Consider the following 16699-nt stretch of genomic DNA (forward strand, 5'->3'; position numbering starts at 1 on the left):
GACAGAGAACGAGAGAGAGAGAGAGAGAGAGAGAGAGAGAGAGAGAGAGAGAGAGAGAGATAGAAAGATAATAGCACATTGTCCTGCTCCGCTGGCCTTTCTTTCTGACAGTAGCCATTGAATACTATTAGCCAACTGCACCGCAAAGAGATCCGTCCTGTCAGGGAGCCGTCACTCTTATCCACATTAGAGAACAGACAATAGAGACCAGCATTAGCAGGGCAGGCGTACTTTAGATGTCAACATGGCTAGTTTTTTGCAGGTATGGAGATGTATTGTTTGGTACTTTATTAATAGAGGCATTCTAGAGGGTTATTTTAGTATTACACTTGTATTATGCTTGATTCTGATTGGCCAAAGTTCTAAGGTGGACAATAATATTCAGGGAACTCTACAGCTAAGGTAGTTCAGGACACATTTTGAAAATGCATTAAAGTGCTATACTAGTGTTCCAAAGGATGTTATTTCAAAGGTTTTTACAGACAGAAAGTCCTATTCTGCAGGTTGATCAATGAAAAGGCTTTGAAAGGGGTAGTTCACAAAAAATTTAAAACGACATCATTTATTTACCCTCGTTGGAACACATCAAATTCCATAGTAGGGGAAAAATATTACTATGGAAGTCAATGAGTTCAACAGAAGAAAGAAATTTATTTTTGGGTGAACTATCCCTTTAAATCTTGGATAAACACCCATCGGCCACTTTATTAGGTACATCTTACTAGTACCGAGTTGGACCCCACTTTGCCTTCAGAACTGCGTTAATCTTTCAAGGCATAAATTCAACAAGTTACTGGAAAATTCCTCAAAGATTTTGGTCCACGTTGACATGTTAAAATCACACAGCTGCTGCAGATTTGTTGGCTGCACCTCCATGATGCAATTCTCCTGTTCCACCACATCCCCAAGGTGCTCTATTGGATTGAGATATGGTGACTGTGGAGGCCATTTGAGCACAGTAAATTCATTGTCATGTTCAAGAAACTAGTCTGAGATGAATCACGCTTTATAAAATGGTACATTATTCTGCTGGAAGTAGCCATCAGAAGATGGGTACACTGTGGTCATAAAGGGATGGACATGGTCAGCAACAATACTTAGGTAGGCTGTGGCGTGACATGATGCTCAATTGGTACTAATAGGACCAAAGTGTGCCAAGAAAATATCCCCCACAACATTACACCACCAACAACAAACTGAACCTTTGATACAAAGCAGGATGGATCCATGCTTTCATGTTGTTGACGCCAAATTCTGACCCTACCATCCGAATGTTGCAGCAGAAATCGAGACTCATCAGACCTGGCAACGTTTTCCAGTCTCCTATTGACCACTTTTGTTGAGCTTGTGCATATTGTAGCCTCAGTTTCCAGTTCTTAGCTAACAGGAGTGGCACCCAGTGTAGTCTTCTGCTGCTGTAGCCCATCTGCCTCAAGGTTGAACGTGTTGTGCGTTCAGAGATGCTTTTTGGCATCACTCAGTTGTAACAAGTGATTATTTGAGTTACTGTTGCCTTTCTATCAGCTTGAACCAGTCTGGCCATTCTCCTCTGACCTCTGGCATCAACAAGACATTTACCCCCACAGAACTGCTGCTCACTAGATATTTGATCATTTCAGACCAAAATCCCAGTAGATCAGCAGTTTCTGAAATACTCAGACCAGCCCGTCTTGCACCAACAAACATGCCACATTCTAAGTCACTTAAATCACCTGTTCATCTCCATTCTGATGCGCGGTTTGAACTGCAGTAGAACGTCTTAACCATGTCTAAATGCCTAAATGCATTGTGTTTCTGCCGTGTGATCATCTGATTAGACATTTGCATTAACGAGCAGTTGGACAGGTGAACCTAATAAAGTGGCCGGTGAGTGTGCAGTAGATAATTTGACAGTTGCAATAGTTGCCCGTAAGTTTACATTAACACTTAAATGAAACTGATCATGACTTCAAAATTCAAAGTAATCCCTTTGGTAGTCTATCATTGTACACTTTTAGTTTTGAAAGTCTTTAAAAGTCTTCCAAAGACAATATTAATATTATATATAATGATTTTTGGGTGAACTGTTACTTGCTTTATGATTTTGACTTTTTAGGGTTCTTTTTATAGGAAACACGTTTATGCCAAACAGTAAAACCGATGCTTTTATGCAATATCCGATTATGAAATCTCTAATGAAATATCAAATGTCACTGATAAAGAACATATTAATTAATTACGGAGACATTTCAGCCCCCCAATTTTTATTTCGGGGACCTTTTTTGCTTCATAACCTACCATTAATTCCTGCCCCAAAGGTGACCGCTTTTAATGAAGAAACTACAATTCACTGAGGATGAACTTTTGCACGAGTAGAAAAATAGCATGAGCTCTTTCTTGGAAATCGATGGCCCTGTCACCGCCGTTTTGGATAATTCCACACAAGCATGTTAATTACTCAACAGTAATGAGCGGGACTAGCATACAGAGCCAGCTGGCACGTCATTACAACATTATTGGCCCAACAATCTTTTAACAGAATAACCCAGCGATTTATGAAATTATGAATCATTATATCTATTTTGGTCCGGCATCACCTACTGTATGCCAGACTACAATCAGAAAGCATATCCCACCTGTCAACTGGAAGAAGTGTGTCTAAACAATTGTGTATAGAGCAAAATATTTATTAAAGGGATATTGAAGATTTAGATCAACCAAATATTTTATTTGCTCACCATTTACTCACAGTGTTTTCACACTTTTATGAGTTTATTTCTTTTATTGAGCACAATAGAAGTTACCTTTTTTTATTGAACATTTTGATTTTAAACAAAGCCCGATTTTAAATCTACCCAACAAAAATAAAATAAAAACAGTAATACTGTAATAATAGGTACAAAATCAGGATTGAAACATATCTGACACTGTCTCTCTCATATTCAATCAAAATTGTACAGTTTTCTTACTGGCATTATTTATTTTGGCTGTGGTGTATTCCAAACTAATAATGTCCAGTAGCCTCCAGGATAGATCAGCAGGGGCAGTTGGATCCAACCATATTTTATGGATTGTTTGGATTCAATTAGGATAGAAGTTACAGTTTTTTTAAAGAATGTTGGAATCCAGCAGCCATTGACATCCACAGTAGAAAACCAGTTTCCAACATTCTTCAAAATATCTTCTTTTGTGTTCAACACAGAATAGAAACTCAATCAGATTTGGAACCAATTGAAAGTGGAGTAAAAGAGAACAGAATTTGAATTTTTATCCAAAATACCTGCTACACTTGTATATACAGATACATATACTTGAAATATACATATACTAGACATACAGTTGAAGTCAGAATTATTAGCCCCCTGAATTATTACTTAAAAGTTATTCTGACACGTTTAAATAATTTTTTTAGACACAAAAGGCAAGACCTGTTGTTTCTCAGTGTGGTGTTAAAAGCACTATAAAAACACGGGAAGGAAAAAGCAGAGTAAGAATATGAAAACCCCTCAATACGGCGCCCCAAGCGTCTGTGTCAGTCTCAATTTGAATTAGCGGGAATCCCATTTCAGGCACCAACAGCTTCATGTCAAGGACAGTGAATTTGTGCCATATTTGCTCCGTTTGATGCTGGTCATGGCTGGAGGAAGGGACACGCTGACTGTGGCTAATCTTGAGCGTATTACTAGCCACCCTTGTCAGTTCACATTCTTAGAAAGACGTCAAAATATCCACATGACCTCGTTTGCGATCAGAAATGAATGAAAGGGTCTAATATGAACAAATTATATATTAAATGTGTTTCTATTACAATCATATAGAACCAATTAAGATCTGCGTCAATTAATTTTCTTTATCAAACACTGAATTCAAAGTTTTTAAATAATTACCTTTAAAATTACATGTTCTTTCTTCTGAAGTGATAAATAACTACTTTTATCTTATCATCAAATCATCTTTTTCAGTCTTTACACTATTAGGTAACAACACTAAACAACTAAAGACATGTTTTATCATATTGTTCAATTATTATATTGGTGTTGCTTTATCAAATTTGTTGTACATAAATAATTACGTTGTTAACTATTCAGCAATGTTTAAACTGCACTGTCATTTCTCTTTTAGATAAGTTTAGATAAGAGTTATTTTTCATTTGTTGTAGTTTGAAACAGAGCTTGTGATGAATCCCAATTTCTCAGCATTTTCAAACTAATTTCAGACCTTTAAAACATATTATTACTATGGCAAACATAATATGTTTAGATTGTTTGAGATAATAATAATAATAATGAGCAATAATAATACGTTTTTAAAACATAAACAGATTTCCATTTACTAGATGCACAGCGTTTACGTTACTAGAATATTTACTCCATTCTTCTTCCAGTTAAACAGCCACTTACTTCTATTTTGAGAGAAGTCGCTGAAATAACATGTTGTAAATCCAGCAGCATTCATACAGTTTCGTTTTTTGCATCTTGAAATTAATATTATTTGTTCTGAATCATTGTCATTCATTTTCTTTTTTCCTGTTTAAAACATAACTGAGCCTTTGATTGTCATTTATGAAAGATTTACAAAACATAAATCATCCTCAGTTTAGAGAGTTCATAAAAATTCATATAGGAATGTGTGTTAATAAAAGCATTTACTAACATCCAGAGTAACTATTACTATATGCCTAACAAATAAGGTGCATAAAGGTTTGTTTGAATAGTTTTATTTATTAATCATTTACTTACTCATTCTGAATGATCCTAAAACCTGCAACTACTCTTAAACAACTGGTTCGTAAATTATGCAATACTTCATTTAGTAGGGAAAAAATGAATCATTAACAAAGAATGAAAATACAATCATTAGGCATATTATATTTTTCCTTATAGAATAGCTTTACTATAGCTATAATAGCTGTATTTAAAAACTAGCTTACTAACGTCTATTAAATTAGAGTTAATGCCTAACAAAAAATGCAATATAAATGTACATCTGGGATTTATGTGAGACATTCTGTGAGTGCAACAAATCAATTCAAAGCAGATGTGCAAAACAGCAAGCAAAACATAATGTTTACTGGCCTACAACACCTTTCATTATAAATAATAAACTATTATTGTATTGATACAGACTGTTACATTATTGCTGTGGGCCTCGAGGGTTACACTAAACAATATACAAATTGTATATTGTAGACAATCTTTAATAAATAATACTTAAAATAAATGTATGAATTAGGTCCACATTGCATGATATATCAGAATCAGAATCAGTTTTATTGCCAAGTGTGCTTCACACACACAAGGAATTTGTTTTGGCTACAGAAGCTTCCAGTGTACATAAAGTGACAAGTGACAACACAAAATAAATATGAAAATATACAGGTTATAAGGTGCTGTGTACAAGTGCGAATGTAGAAAGTATTGCATTGTATAATGATATAAGGTGCTGTGTACAAGTGCGTATGAGAAAGTATTGCACATATTTATTGCACAGTAGGGGAATATTAACTGTTCATAAGGTAGACAGCCTGAGGAAAGAAACTTTTCCTGTGTCTATTATATATATATATATATATATATATATATATATATATATATATATATATATATATATATATATATATATATATATATATATATATATATATATACATATATACAGTATATAATTATTCTGACTTCAACTGTGTGTGTGCAACCCTGTATATTTTACAAAAATAATGTAATATTTTTAAAACACATGTAAAACAATAATCCATAAATATGTGTAGCCTTGCACATAGATAGTAATCATGACAACAACAATTCATATCCATATGCAGGCATGCAAATAATAGTTTCACAAAATAAGCATTGATAATTTCCTAATAATGACAATAGTATTAGTAAAACCACATGTAGCGCTATATAAATCATATCTAACACCATGAACTCATGTTAAATGATTAAAAATAAAAAAATATAAAAATAGTAATAACTTTTCACAAGATAACTACTTTAATTCAACTCAGTACCCCTGACAAGCTAAATGTAATGAATCTCTGGTCTAGAGCAGTGGTTCTCAAACTTTTAAACCCGCGACCCCCATTGTAAGATCGTCAAGAACTCGCCACCCCCCACTACCAAAGCATATACAAACAATAAAAATAGTTTTTTTTTAAGCTGTTCACAATATTTTAACTATATTTACTATAGATTACAGGGCTCGAAATTAACATTTTTGCTTGGTAACACTGGTGCTTCTAACTTTAAAAATGTAGACGCACCAGCCAAAATTTAGTGGCTTCCTCCAATTATCGCACTGTTACTACAAGTTTTATAAACAGATTTATTGCATTTGAAAATCAACACTAATCAAAACTAACAAGCAAAAAAATATATATGCATGCGTGAGGAAAATGTGTCTTAATGAAATCCCGTTATCACAAGAAAAGATATAACATAATTGAGTGACCAAAAGATACACGGACGGATATCCCAAAAGATATCCCACAGACTTTACAGTGAATGCTAGTTATTTTCATAGCAGACTTGAAGCCAATGGAGGTCTTTTATCCACTCTTCAATAAGTATAGCTGGTGGATTAACATTCAGCACATGATCAGTAATCAGATGTGCCAATATTTGTAGCTTTAGGTGTTTCTAAGACAAAATCTGTCAGTGTTGTTTTCATTCTCTCGTCTTCAGCGCTTTACATTTTCGCGGTTGTGGCTCCTGTCATCTGAAGACAGGAGGCGTTGACTGAGTGATTGACAGCTGATTTTAACCAATCATTCGTGTTCAGTTCTTAGAGCAGTGGGCCAATAAGAAGAGCGCGAAGGCGGGGCAAGCGTTGAAGGCTTTGTTTACTGCAGCAAGTTGACATGACAACAGTTTTAAACTGTTCCTGAGCGCTGCGTTCCAAGTACAAAGATGCATTCTGCCTGAATGTGTCCTAAATACTTTATGAATCAGTAATATCTTTTTAAAAATCTGAAAATATTAGCTTTCACTTGTAATACTGAAAAATATTTATTATAATCTCTGAAAATTACACAATTTTTAAATAACTCTCGCGACCCCTTGAAATTATTCTGCGACCCCCGCAGGGGTCGCGACCCCCAGTTTGGGAACCACTGGTCTAGAGCAACAATAAGTGAACACAAAAACCCTTTAAAGAAATAGTTTTAGCCATTCTTTTGTAAAAAAAGATGTTCTTGACATCACACTGACATCACACTTATTTTTTTTCATGATGACTCAATAACAATTGGTCAATCATCCAATTACAAACCCTGTTAAAGGATTTCTTTGTAGTAGTTGTTGTTATAAGTTGTTAACTAATCTTAACCCATTTGCGCCCAAAATTCGAAAACATATGCATATTTAGTTTAGATTATTTTGTGTCATTTTGTTTTTTTATTTTATATATTAGTTTTATGCATATATCCTGGTTAACAGTGTCCTATATGAACATGTTTTGCATTTATTTTCTCCAGGTTTTTGATTTTTTATTTTTTTTTTTTAAATCACATTTGAATATGCAGCAACTATGTAGTTGCCGGTGGGCAAATATGTTGTAAAAATCGTTCAATTTAAAAACTGAATAGGATGAGAACATTTAGCAACCAAACGTAAAACAACTTCTTTCAACAGATCAATTCATATTCATAAACACATATATTATGTTTAAAATTTTAAAACCAACTGATATGAACCCCCAAATATTATCTATCATATAGTTTCATGAATGAAAACACAAAAAACTAATCCATTTGTCTCACAGTGATGAAACACACACTAGTTTCCCCCAACAGACAATTGTGTGTCAAAAAGATAAATAAAAGATAATAATTATTTCAATATTTTGGGTTTCAGCGACCTGACACTTTATTTGTGTGTAGACGAACAGCCAAACCATGTAGAAAAAGCAGCAATTTAGACAATACCCATGTCTGTGTGGACAGCAGGGTTTAAGGTTGTGACTGAATTCGGTTGTAGTCTTGTGTTTTTATCAGTGAGTCTGCTTTTTAACAGCAGGAGTTCAGTTTCTCTGTGTTATTTTAAATCTTTGTGGGAGAGGGACCAGTAAGAGAAGTTAATTTTACTCTGACGGTTTTGCAGTGCATCAAATTGTTTATAAAGAAAAGTCTACTTTAAAGTAAAGATATTAGTTAAAGGGTTATTTTTAAATGGGTTATTATGAAAGCTAAAAAAAAAAAAAAAGACACACAAAAAACATTAAACTAAGCCAATAACCTTGATTTATTAACATATAAAAACATTATTCCCTAATTCGCTATTATTTATGTACTTACAAGGTACAGTATTTGCCCACCAGCAACTATAATTGCTTTTTAAACATTTAACAAACACATAACTATAGATCTCTTGAACGTTTTGTTTTGTTTGGATGAATCTAGAGACCTTCATAAATATGTTGATAAACAGTTGAAGTCAGAATTATTTGCCCCCCTTTGATTTTTTTTTCTTTTTTAATATTTTCCAAATGATGTTTAACAGAGCAAGGAAATTTTCACAGTATGTCTGATAATATTTTTTCTTCTGGAGAAAGTCTTATTTGTTTTATTTCGGCTAGAATAAAAGCAAACAGTCAAGTTTAACATTTTTAAACCCCATTTTAAGGACAAAATTATTAGCCCCTTTAAGCTATTTTTTTTCCCGATAGTCTACAGAACAAATCATCGTAATACAATAACTTGCCTAAATACCCTAATCTGCTTAACCTAATTAACCTAGTTAAGCCTTTAAATGTCACTTTAAGCATTATAGGCGTGTCTTTAAAAATATCTAGTAGAATATTATTTACTGTCATCAAATTGTTGAAAAAAATAAACAGGGGGGCTAATAATTCTGACTTCAATTGTATATTTGTAAACAAAAATTATTTTTATTAACATGAAAATTGCCTTTATTTAAGAGGGTTCATCCTGGAATTAGTGGTAGGAAGTTGAAAGCCTCAGGAAGCAAATCAATTCCTTTTTTCTTTCTTGAAATCTTTTATTTGGTGGTTTGCTCGCATTTCATTGAGAAATTAAACATGGATAACATGTAAAAAATTACTTATAAAAGGAAAATGTCAACTAAGAACTTTGGCAACTATATTTAAAATTGTATTTTAAGTGATGTTTTGTGCGGCTTGGACAATTTAATTTCCCTCTGGGATTAATCAAGTGAAATCAATCAATCAATGACACACAATTTTAAGAGCATTTAAAATGATACCACCAAACAATTCACAACTACAGTTAAAATATCTTCAATCTCTCGCATTAATAAACATTTTGAAACTGGCCTCTCTTGGGGGTTGAAGCATGTTTACGTTAAACAGCAGGCTCCTTTTTATGGCAGCGAGTGACCATGTCATTTATCATTCTCACTCAGCACATGTAAAGTGTCCTGCATGCTTGCCTGCATCTGTGGGCCATTCCTACATGCACAATCCCCATGAACGCATTGGCAAAACAATGTTCTCTTACCTGCAACGTCCCGAGTAGAACTTCGAGTCCGCTGGAGCTCGGCGCTGCCATGACGGGCCTGGATCGCGCTGGAGAAACGGAAAGAGGAAGGAGAAACAACAGAGAGTTTTTTAGCGTGATGTCGCTTCAGCAACACACACTGGTACAGTAAAAGCTGAGAGGGGTTCAGCTTGTCGCCTGAAACTCTATATCTGCCTCAGATAAACCCGCAGGCTGCTCCAGTTGTGTGCGGACATTGAGATGAGGATCCTATTAAAAGGGCCTGACGAGACACAGGGATTAAACCAAGCTGGGCATTTCACAGGAGAGAGGACACGGGCTGGAGGGATATCAAGAGGCTGAGGAATCTTCTCCCAGTGTGTGTGTGTGATAAGGAAGAGAGAGAGAGTCAGGGCTTAAATGCTAGTCTGGCGCTGACTTTAAAAAGACGATCTATCCTTGAAATGAATCCCGACGGAGCAAATGAACGTGATTAGTTTGGGATGCCCATTCACAGCTGTGTTTTGGTTGGCATAATGGGGCATCTGATGCCATGGGAAACAAATCAATGTGGCATATTTGTTTTGGCAAACTCTTAAAAAAAGGTCTACAGCGGTGAAATAAATGATTTTTAAGTGGATGATTTCATTTAAAGTGGCTGATGAATGAGATTGGAGCTGCTGGATTTACACCATGTTAATTCATCAACTTCTCCCACAAATCATTAAAGCATGTTGCTGTTTAACTGGGCGAAGACTAGAGTAAACATTCTAGTAACCTGAACATTGTTTAAAATATTTGTTTTACATTGTTTAACCTAAAGATCATGTTTAAAAATTATTATAATTGTCATCTCCAAAGATGTCAGATATGTATTTTACAAGCCATAAGTAATGTTTTGCTAGTAATTGTGTATTTGAAGGTCTGAAACCAAAAATAAACCTAATGAAATATTTGTTTGAAAACACTGATAAATTGGGATTTATGACTTCAATTTCAACACAATCTCACACTAATTCGTAACTTTTAGTGGCAAATTCGTATGAATTCGTACAATCTAATTCGTACAATTTAGTACGATTTGCTCATGCCCAATGACGGTTGGGTTTACGGGTAGGGTTAGGTGCCACGCCTTCTTTTTAAAATCGTACAATTTCATAAGACTGTACTCGTACGAATTAGCCACTAAACTGACAAAACGTAAAATACTTACGTTTACTCGTGAGATCAGGCCGTAAATGTATGATTAGTAGTCATTGCGGGAAAGCAGATTTGAATTTAGCAGCTGATCACGCGACGCACTGAACGCTCTCATAACTGCTGTGACAGTATTTCTTGCAACACTAAATTTATATCTCACAACAACAAAGAATTATTTTCATAACTTTCAATCCTAAACATTTTCAGTTTGCCAGTTTCAATTCTCAACTTCATCTCTCAATCGAAAATCCATTTCTCATAATTACTTCTCACAAAGTGACATATGACTACTTTAAGCTTTCAAATCTCACAATCTCAGCTTGTATTTATTCATTTACTCTGCGACACAGTACGAACCCAAACATTTCTCCCAAGACCAAGTTATCTGGGTCATGCCTTCCACAATTACTCTACATGTACGTCAAACAAAGCTCTCTTTTGTTTTCCATTTTCATTTCTCCGAAGAAATCTGAAGAAAAACAGACTGACTTTTAGATGAAGCAAAACCTGAGAACTTAAATCTCCTGAGCTATGAAAAACAGCAATAAACTTGAGTTGCACACACAACTAGAATAAAATAACGAGAGAAAACCAATACCTGCAGCTTGCTTCAGCATATACAGTAGGTTAAAGTCATGAGGTTTCTCTATAGAGACTCAGTTATGATTGCGGTATACAGTTGCTTGTGTTAGAGTTATATTACAGTCATAATTTTCCACATGTGGTGCCACTAGTGTCATCAGCAAATGACGAAGCGCTGATTTAAGATGGAATAAATACACAAACATGCAAACACACATGAATGCCCAAATAACTGTTTGATTTATCGGTTGCAAACACAAAAACATATGTGAATGCATCATGCTAATTAAGCTTTATCATATAGAACAGTGTTTCCCAGCACTGTTCCAGGAGGCACACCAACAATACATATTTTGGATGTCTCCCATATCTGACCCATTTATTTCAGGTTTTGGAGTCTCTTCTAATGTTCCGAGGAGTTGATTCAGGTGTGTTTGAATAGGAAACATATACTGTTGGTGTGCCTTTAGGACAGGGTAGGGAAACACTGATAGATTAACTTATTCAATGTTGCCGGATATATAACATTCAAACAAACAAAACAAATTGCGTTTTGAAAAAGTGGTTTGTATCTTACTGTGTCTTTACACCCCCGCCGCGCTCTTACAGTCATGCTACTGCATGAATTGGCATATTCAGCATGTGATCATGCAACAACAAAACGCTGATGCTTTTGAAAAGCGAGCCAAGCCATTCTTATATTTCCCTTAGCTCGTGACTGATGGGTTTTTGGCAAACTTACACGTGTTGAATAAGTGTGCAGGAGGACGGTGTGTGAAACCGATGCCAAGAAAGTCTCTGCCTGCAAACTCAAACGGTGGCATTTCCTCTAGTAAAAACCCACAGTACTTGTAATATGACATAAAATGGGATAAATATGGTCATTTACTCACACTGATGCCATTAAAAGTGTTTTTGTTTGTGAAGACATTAATATAGAAAAAGACTTATTCAAACTACTTATTTGAAATTAAGCAAAACAACACAATTGTAAAGTTTTTTTGGGGACAAGGTAATTTTTTTATACTGAATCAACTTAAATTTGTTCAAAAGATTAAGTTAACTTTGTGTTGGGACAACATGAAGAAAATGTGTGGAAATCAGCATTTTTTACAGCGTTAATAACTCTTAAGAAATATTTATATTAATTGGTCCATTTACATCAAACTAATATGTAATTTAACTCACATGGAAGTTTTATATACGCCCACTGACTCCCTGTTTCAGTTTTTAGTTTGACTATTATTTAGAACGCATTGCTTTAAACATAAAACGGGATGATAACAGTCATTTACTCACCCTGACACCATTAAAAATGTGTATTGTTTTTATTTATTGTGAAGACATTAACATAGTAAAAGACTTTTAGTAGTGAACTAGATGAACTTTGCATCCATTTTATGCATAAATGTCTCTGTTCCCCCATTCCAATTGTGTAGATGAATTTCCAGAATATTTTTAAATAAATAAATTACTTGTGTGTTGTGTAAAAGAAATAAACATCACAAAATTTTTTCCCATAACTATATTCCGTTTTACGTTTGAACGATTCTGCTCCCATTGCATTTGTATCAATAAATTACTAGGTTTCTTTTATAAACAAATAAATCAATAGCTTTTTTGTTCACAACATTTAACTAGCTAACGAATGACCTAACAAATTAACTAATGAAGGAAGGAAGGAAGGAAGGAATGATTTTATGCCATTAAAATGTAATTGCAGGCCTATGTTATATCTTGTAATTCTGAAATATCATATTTTTTCAGAAAGTGAATTCGCAAATCGTCAAATTTGAGAAAATCAGAATCATGAGATGTTCCCAGTCGACAAAGGATGTCAACATGACATGAGATAAAAATTTGTACCTCAACGTCGTGGGGACATTGCATTTTGGGTGGAATTGAAAATTAGGTTGCCATCAAAACCCAACGTCAGTGTCCAAACCTGGAACAGACGTAGATGAATTACCAGAATATTTTAAAATAAATAAATAAAGAACTTTCATGTTTTGTATAAGAAATAAACATCACAAAATTCATAAAAATATATATTTTTCCTATCACTATATTCTGTTTTACGTATGAACGATTCTGCTCTCATTGCAATTGTGTCAATAAATTACCAGAATTGTTTTATAAACAAATAAATAAATAGCTTTTGTGTTCACAATATTTACCTAACTAACTAACGAATGAACTAACGAACAAACAAACAAACAAACGAAGGAAAGAATGAACGCACAAACGAACAAAGGAACAGAGGAACGAACAAAGGAACGAATAAATAAATAAATACTTTAGTGTTATGTAAAAGGAAAAAAACATCACAAAATTCAACAAACATTTGATTTTATGCCATAAAAATTTTATTGTAGGCCTATGTTATCATCTTGTAATTCTGAAATATCGTATTTTTTTCAGAAAGTAAATTTGCAAATCGTCAGTTTTGAGAAATTCATGACGTCAGATTGACGATGTCGTGGGGACGTTGCATTTTGGGTGGAAATGAAAATCAGGTTGACATCAGAACCCAACATTAGGCCGACATTAGATTTTGGTCATTTTCCAACGCAACCGAAAAACAACCAAATCTACATGTAATGATGTTACAGACTAACGTTGTGTATATGTTACCACTATGACATCTATCAGACATTGAATTTTGGTTGAATAAACATCAGTATTTGACGTCAATATGATGTTGACTTGTCATTGGATTTTGGTCACTTTCTAACACAACATTGAATTCACGACCTAAATCTAATCTAATATTAACGTCTTATAATGTTGTGTGCCTGCTGGGTTAACTCATTGCGAGTTTATAATCAAAATTACTGAAAATGTCTTGTAAATGTGAGTTTACGGGTTTATTATTTCTGATTTTAGCTCACACTATTCTGAGATTGCTATTGCTAACATTTCTAGACATTTTATATGTGACAATTTTAAGTTTTATTAAAATAGGGATTAGCAATGATGCTATTAACATGCATCGAAACTGCTAGAAAAAACTAAGATTAACAATAAAAATCCACAATCACCTTAATTTTTTGCTACCTTATGACAGCATGGTCATAGAAAAAAAAAAAAAGCGTCACATTAGCTCTCCAAATTTACACCCACCCTTCATCTCTCCGACCTTATAATTAGCTCAATCAGCGGCACTGTTTAATTATGTGGAAGGCGGTTTGAATGTCCCATCAGGCCAAAGCCAGCATATTGTGTCCGGCTGTAAACACACAGCTATTTATACCAGTGTTTCAGGGCACGGAGCGTCAGTGGAGGACATGAATCCTGGGCGATGACAGTTCTAGTGCAACTGATGAGATCAAGATGTTGTTCAGAGAAATCAAAGCCAGTACAAATGCAACACTGCCAACCTGCAACCACACACACAGAACACGCCGGTCTCGACGGGACACTGTTTGCATGGGATTCGTTTTTCAAATGACATTTTATCCATCTTTTTCTGTACGTGACTATCGTGTTTCAAATTATGGGTTGCACCCGAGGTTTTGGGAACTTTGATTGAAAATAACTGAAACAAATCACTTTAAATAATCAGGTTTGACAATAAAATAATCAATAAACAGTATGAGTGAGAGGTGTGTGCTAAAGTGAAAATAAAAGGGCCATTTTTTATGGGCCATTTCGAGGGATGAAAACAAAAACAATAGTCCCAATGTATTTCCTGTTGTACATTTTTAATTTCTATAGCTTCCGAGAATCCAAAAAGAGACACATATTGATAATTAGTGTTATGATAGCTATTTTGACAATAAGTTATGATAGAATTGCCTCTTGTTAAACTTATGAAATAGTATGATAACAAGCATTAAATGTTTATGGACCAATAACATGACCACATTAAATGGTCTATAGGTTTTTGCGCATTTCTGACTTTATTTTTCGCAAATCGTTTGTATATTAGAACTGCGAGTTACATTGCAAACAAAATGGACAGTTCGGACTCTTATTTATTGATATTATTTTATTAAACTCTCGATTTTGCAGTTCAACATGCAGATTAATTTCTTGTTTGGAGTTTTGGGGTTATTAATGGTCTGCTGAAATTAATTTGTCCAATAAGTTGTGGTTTAATTAAGTATGTTTATTCATTGATACTGTAAACTGCATTTCTGAGAGTTATTACTAAGTTTATAAGTTCGCTCATCATTTATATCTCCTATGACTTTGTTTCCCTCAGAATTTTCAGCTTGATCTCAGAAGTATTTTAAGTTTTGTCAGTTATGTGTCAGTAATGTCAGTTTAGTGGCTAATTCGTAGAAATTTGTATGAGTTCAGTCGTACGAAAATGTACAATTTTAAAAACCCCACCCAACCCCACCCCTAAGCCCAACCATCATTGGGTGATGAGCAAATTGTACCAAATTGTATGAATTAAATCATTCAAATTAGCCACTAAATCAAAAGATACGACATGCCGTGAGATTGTGTTGGAATTTTAGGTATTTTTCCTCTATAATTGACTTTCTTCTCAAAGACGTTCGTTTCCCTCAGAATTTTCAGCCTGATCTCATGAGAAAACATAGGTATTTTACGTTTTGTCAGTTTAGTGGCCAATTCGTACGAATTTGAACGAGTTCAGTCGTTTTAAAATGTACAATTTTAAAAAGGAGGCATAGCACTCAACCCCACGCCTAAACCCGACGGTCATAGGGTGATTAGCTAAAATCTAACTAAATTGTATGAATTAGATCGTACAAATTCATATGAATTAGCCACTAAATCAAAAAGTTATGAATTGTCGAGAGATTGTGTTGGAATTTTAGGTATTGTTTCCTCTATAATTGAGTTTATAAGCTAATATATATAAATTGTGCAAAACGCTTCTGACTTTGTTCGCAAAGATGTGACTAATAAATTATGCCCTTTTTGGCTAGTGCCTAGCGTGTGTATGTAAGGTTTCAACTCAAAATACCACAAAAATATTTTTTATAACTCTTTGAAACTGTCCCTTTTAGGTTTTGATTCAAATTGTGGCGTTTTGGTGACTATAGCTTTAAATTCAAATGAGATCGTGTTCCCAGCCCTCTTTTCAATAGAGGGCGGAGCTACGAATGCCTATGTGTCAGCACAGTGGCAGATTCAAAACAGGACTAGCGTTATCTATGTAAACAACTGATAATGGCACAAGAAGTGGCTCATAAGAAGGCAGTCTATGGAGACTAGTGTTTATTTGTGCAAATAAAAACTCGAAATTCATAATGCCTCTCAGCCGATGATATTATCTTCGTGTGAAGACTTTAATGGCGGATGGCTGCTGCTCACTCAGGGCTGTCTATGCTAATAAGGGAGATATTGTCACTAATGGGTGGGGCTTTCCCCCTCTGATGACATGTACAAAAGGAGAATGTCAATCAAAGTGTCTGTTTTTATCAAGTGGGATTATAAAATAATATAATTAATACATTTTTACCATTAGAGACTAGCTATATTCACTGTTTCCACAAAACAACTGTG

General features: G+C 34.4%; 1 protein-coding gene across 2 annotated transcripts in view; it reads right to left on the minus strand.

Annotated features, from left to right (window-relative positions):
* LOC130219172 (cytosolic carboxypeptidase 4) overlaps positions 1-16699 on the minus strand; it is a 304487-nt gene that overhangs the window by 245101 nt on the left and 42687 nt on the right. For both annotated transcript variants that reach the window (XM_056451477.1, XM_056451478.1), the window contains exon 2: positions 9455-9522. In XM_056451477.1, the coding sequence (XP_056307452.1) occupies positions 9455-9522 (68 nt within the window). The remainder of the gene's footprint in view (positions 1-9454; positions 9523-16699) is intronic.

The sequence above is a fragment of the Danio aesculapii genome, chromosome 25, assembly GCF_903798145.1.
Source record: "Danio aesculapii chromosome 25, fDanAes4.1, whole genome shotgun sequence".
NCBI classification, from domain to species: Eukaryota; Metazoa; Chordata; class Actinopteri; order Cypriniformes; family Danionidae; genus Danio; species Danio aesculapii.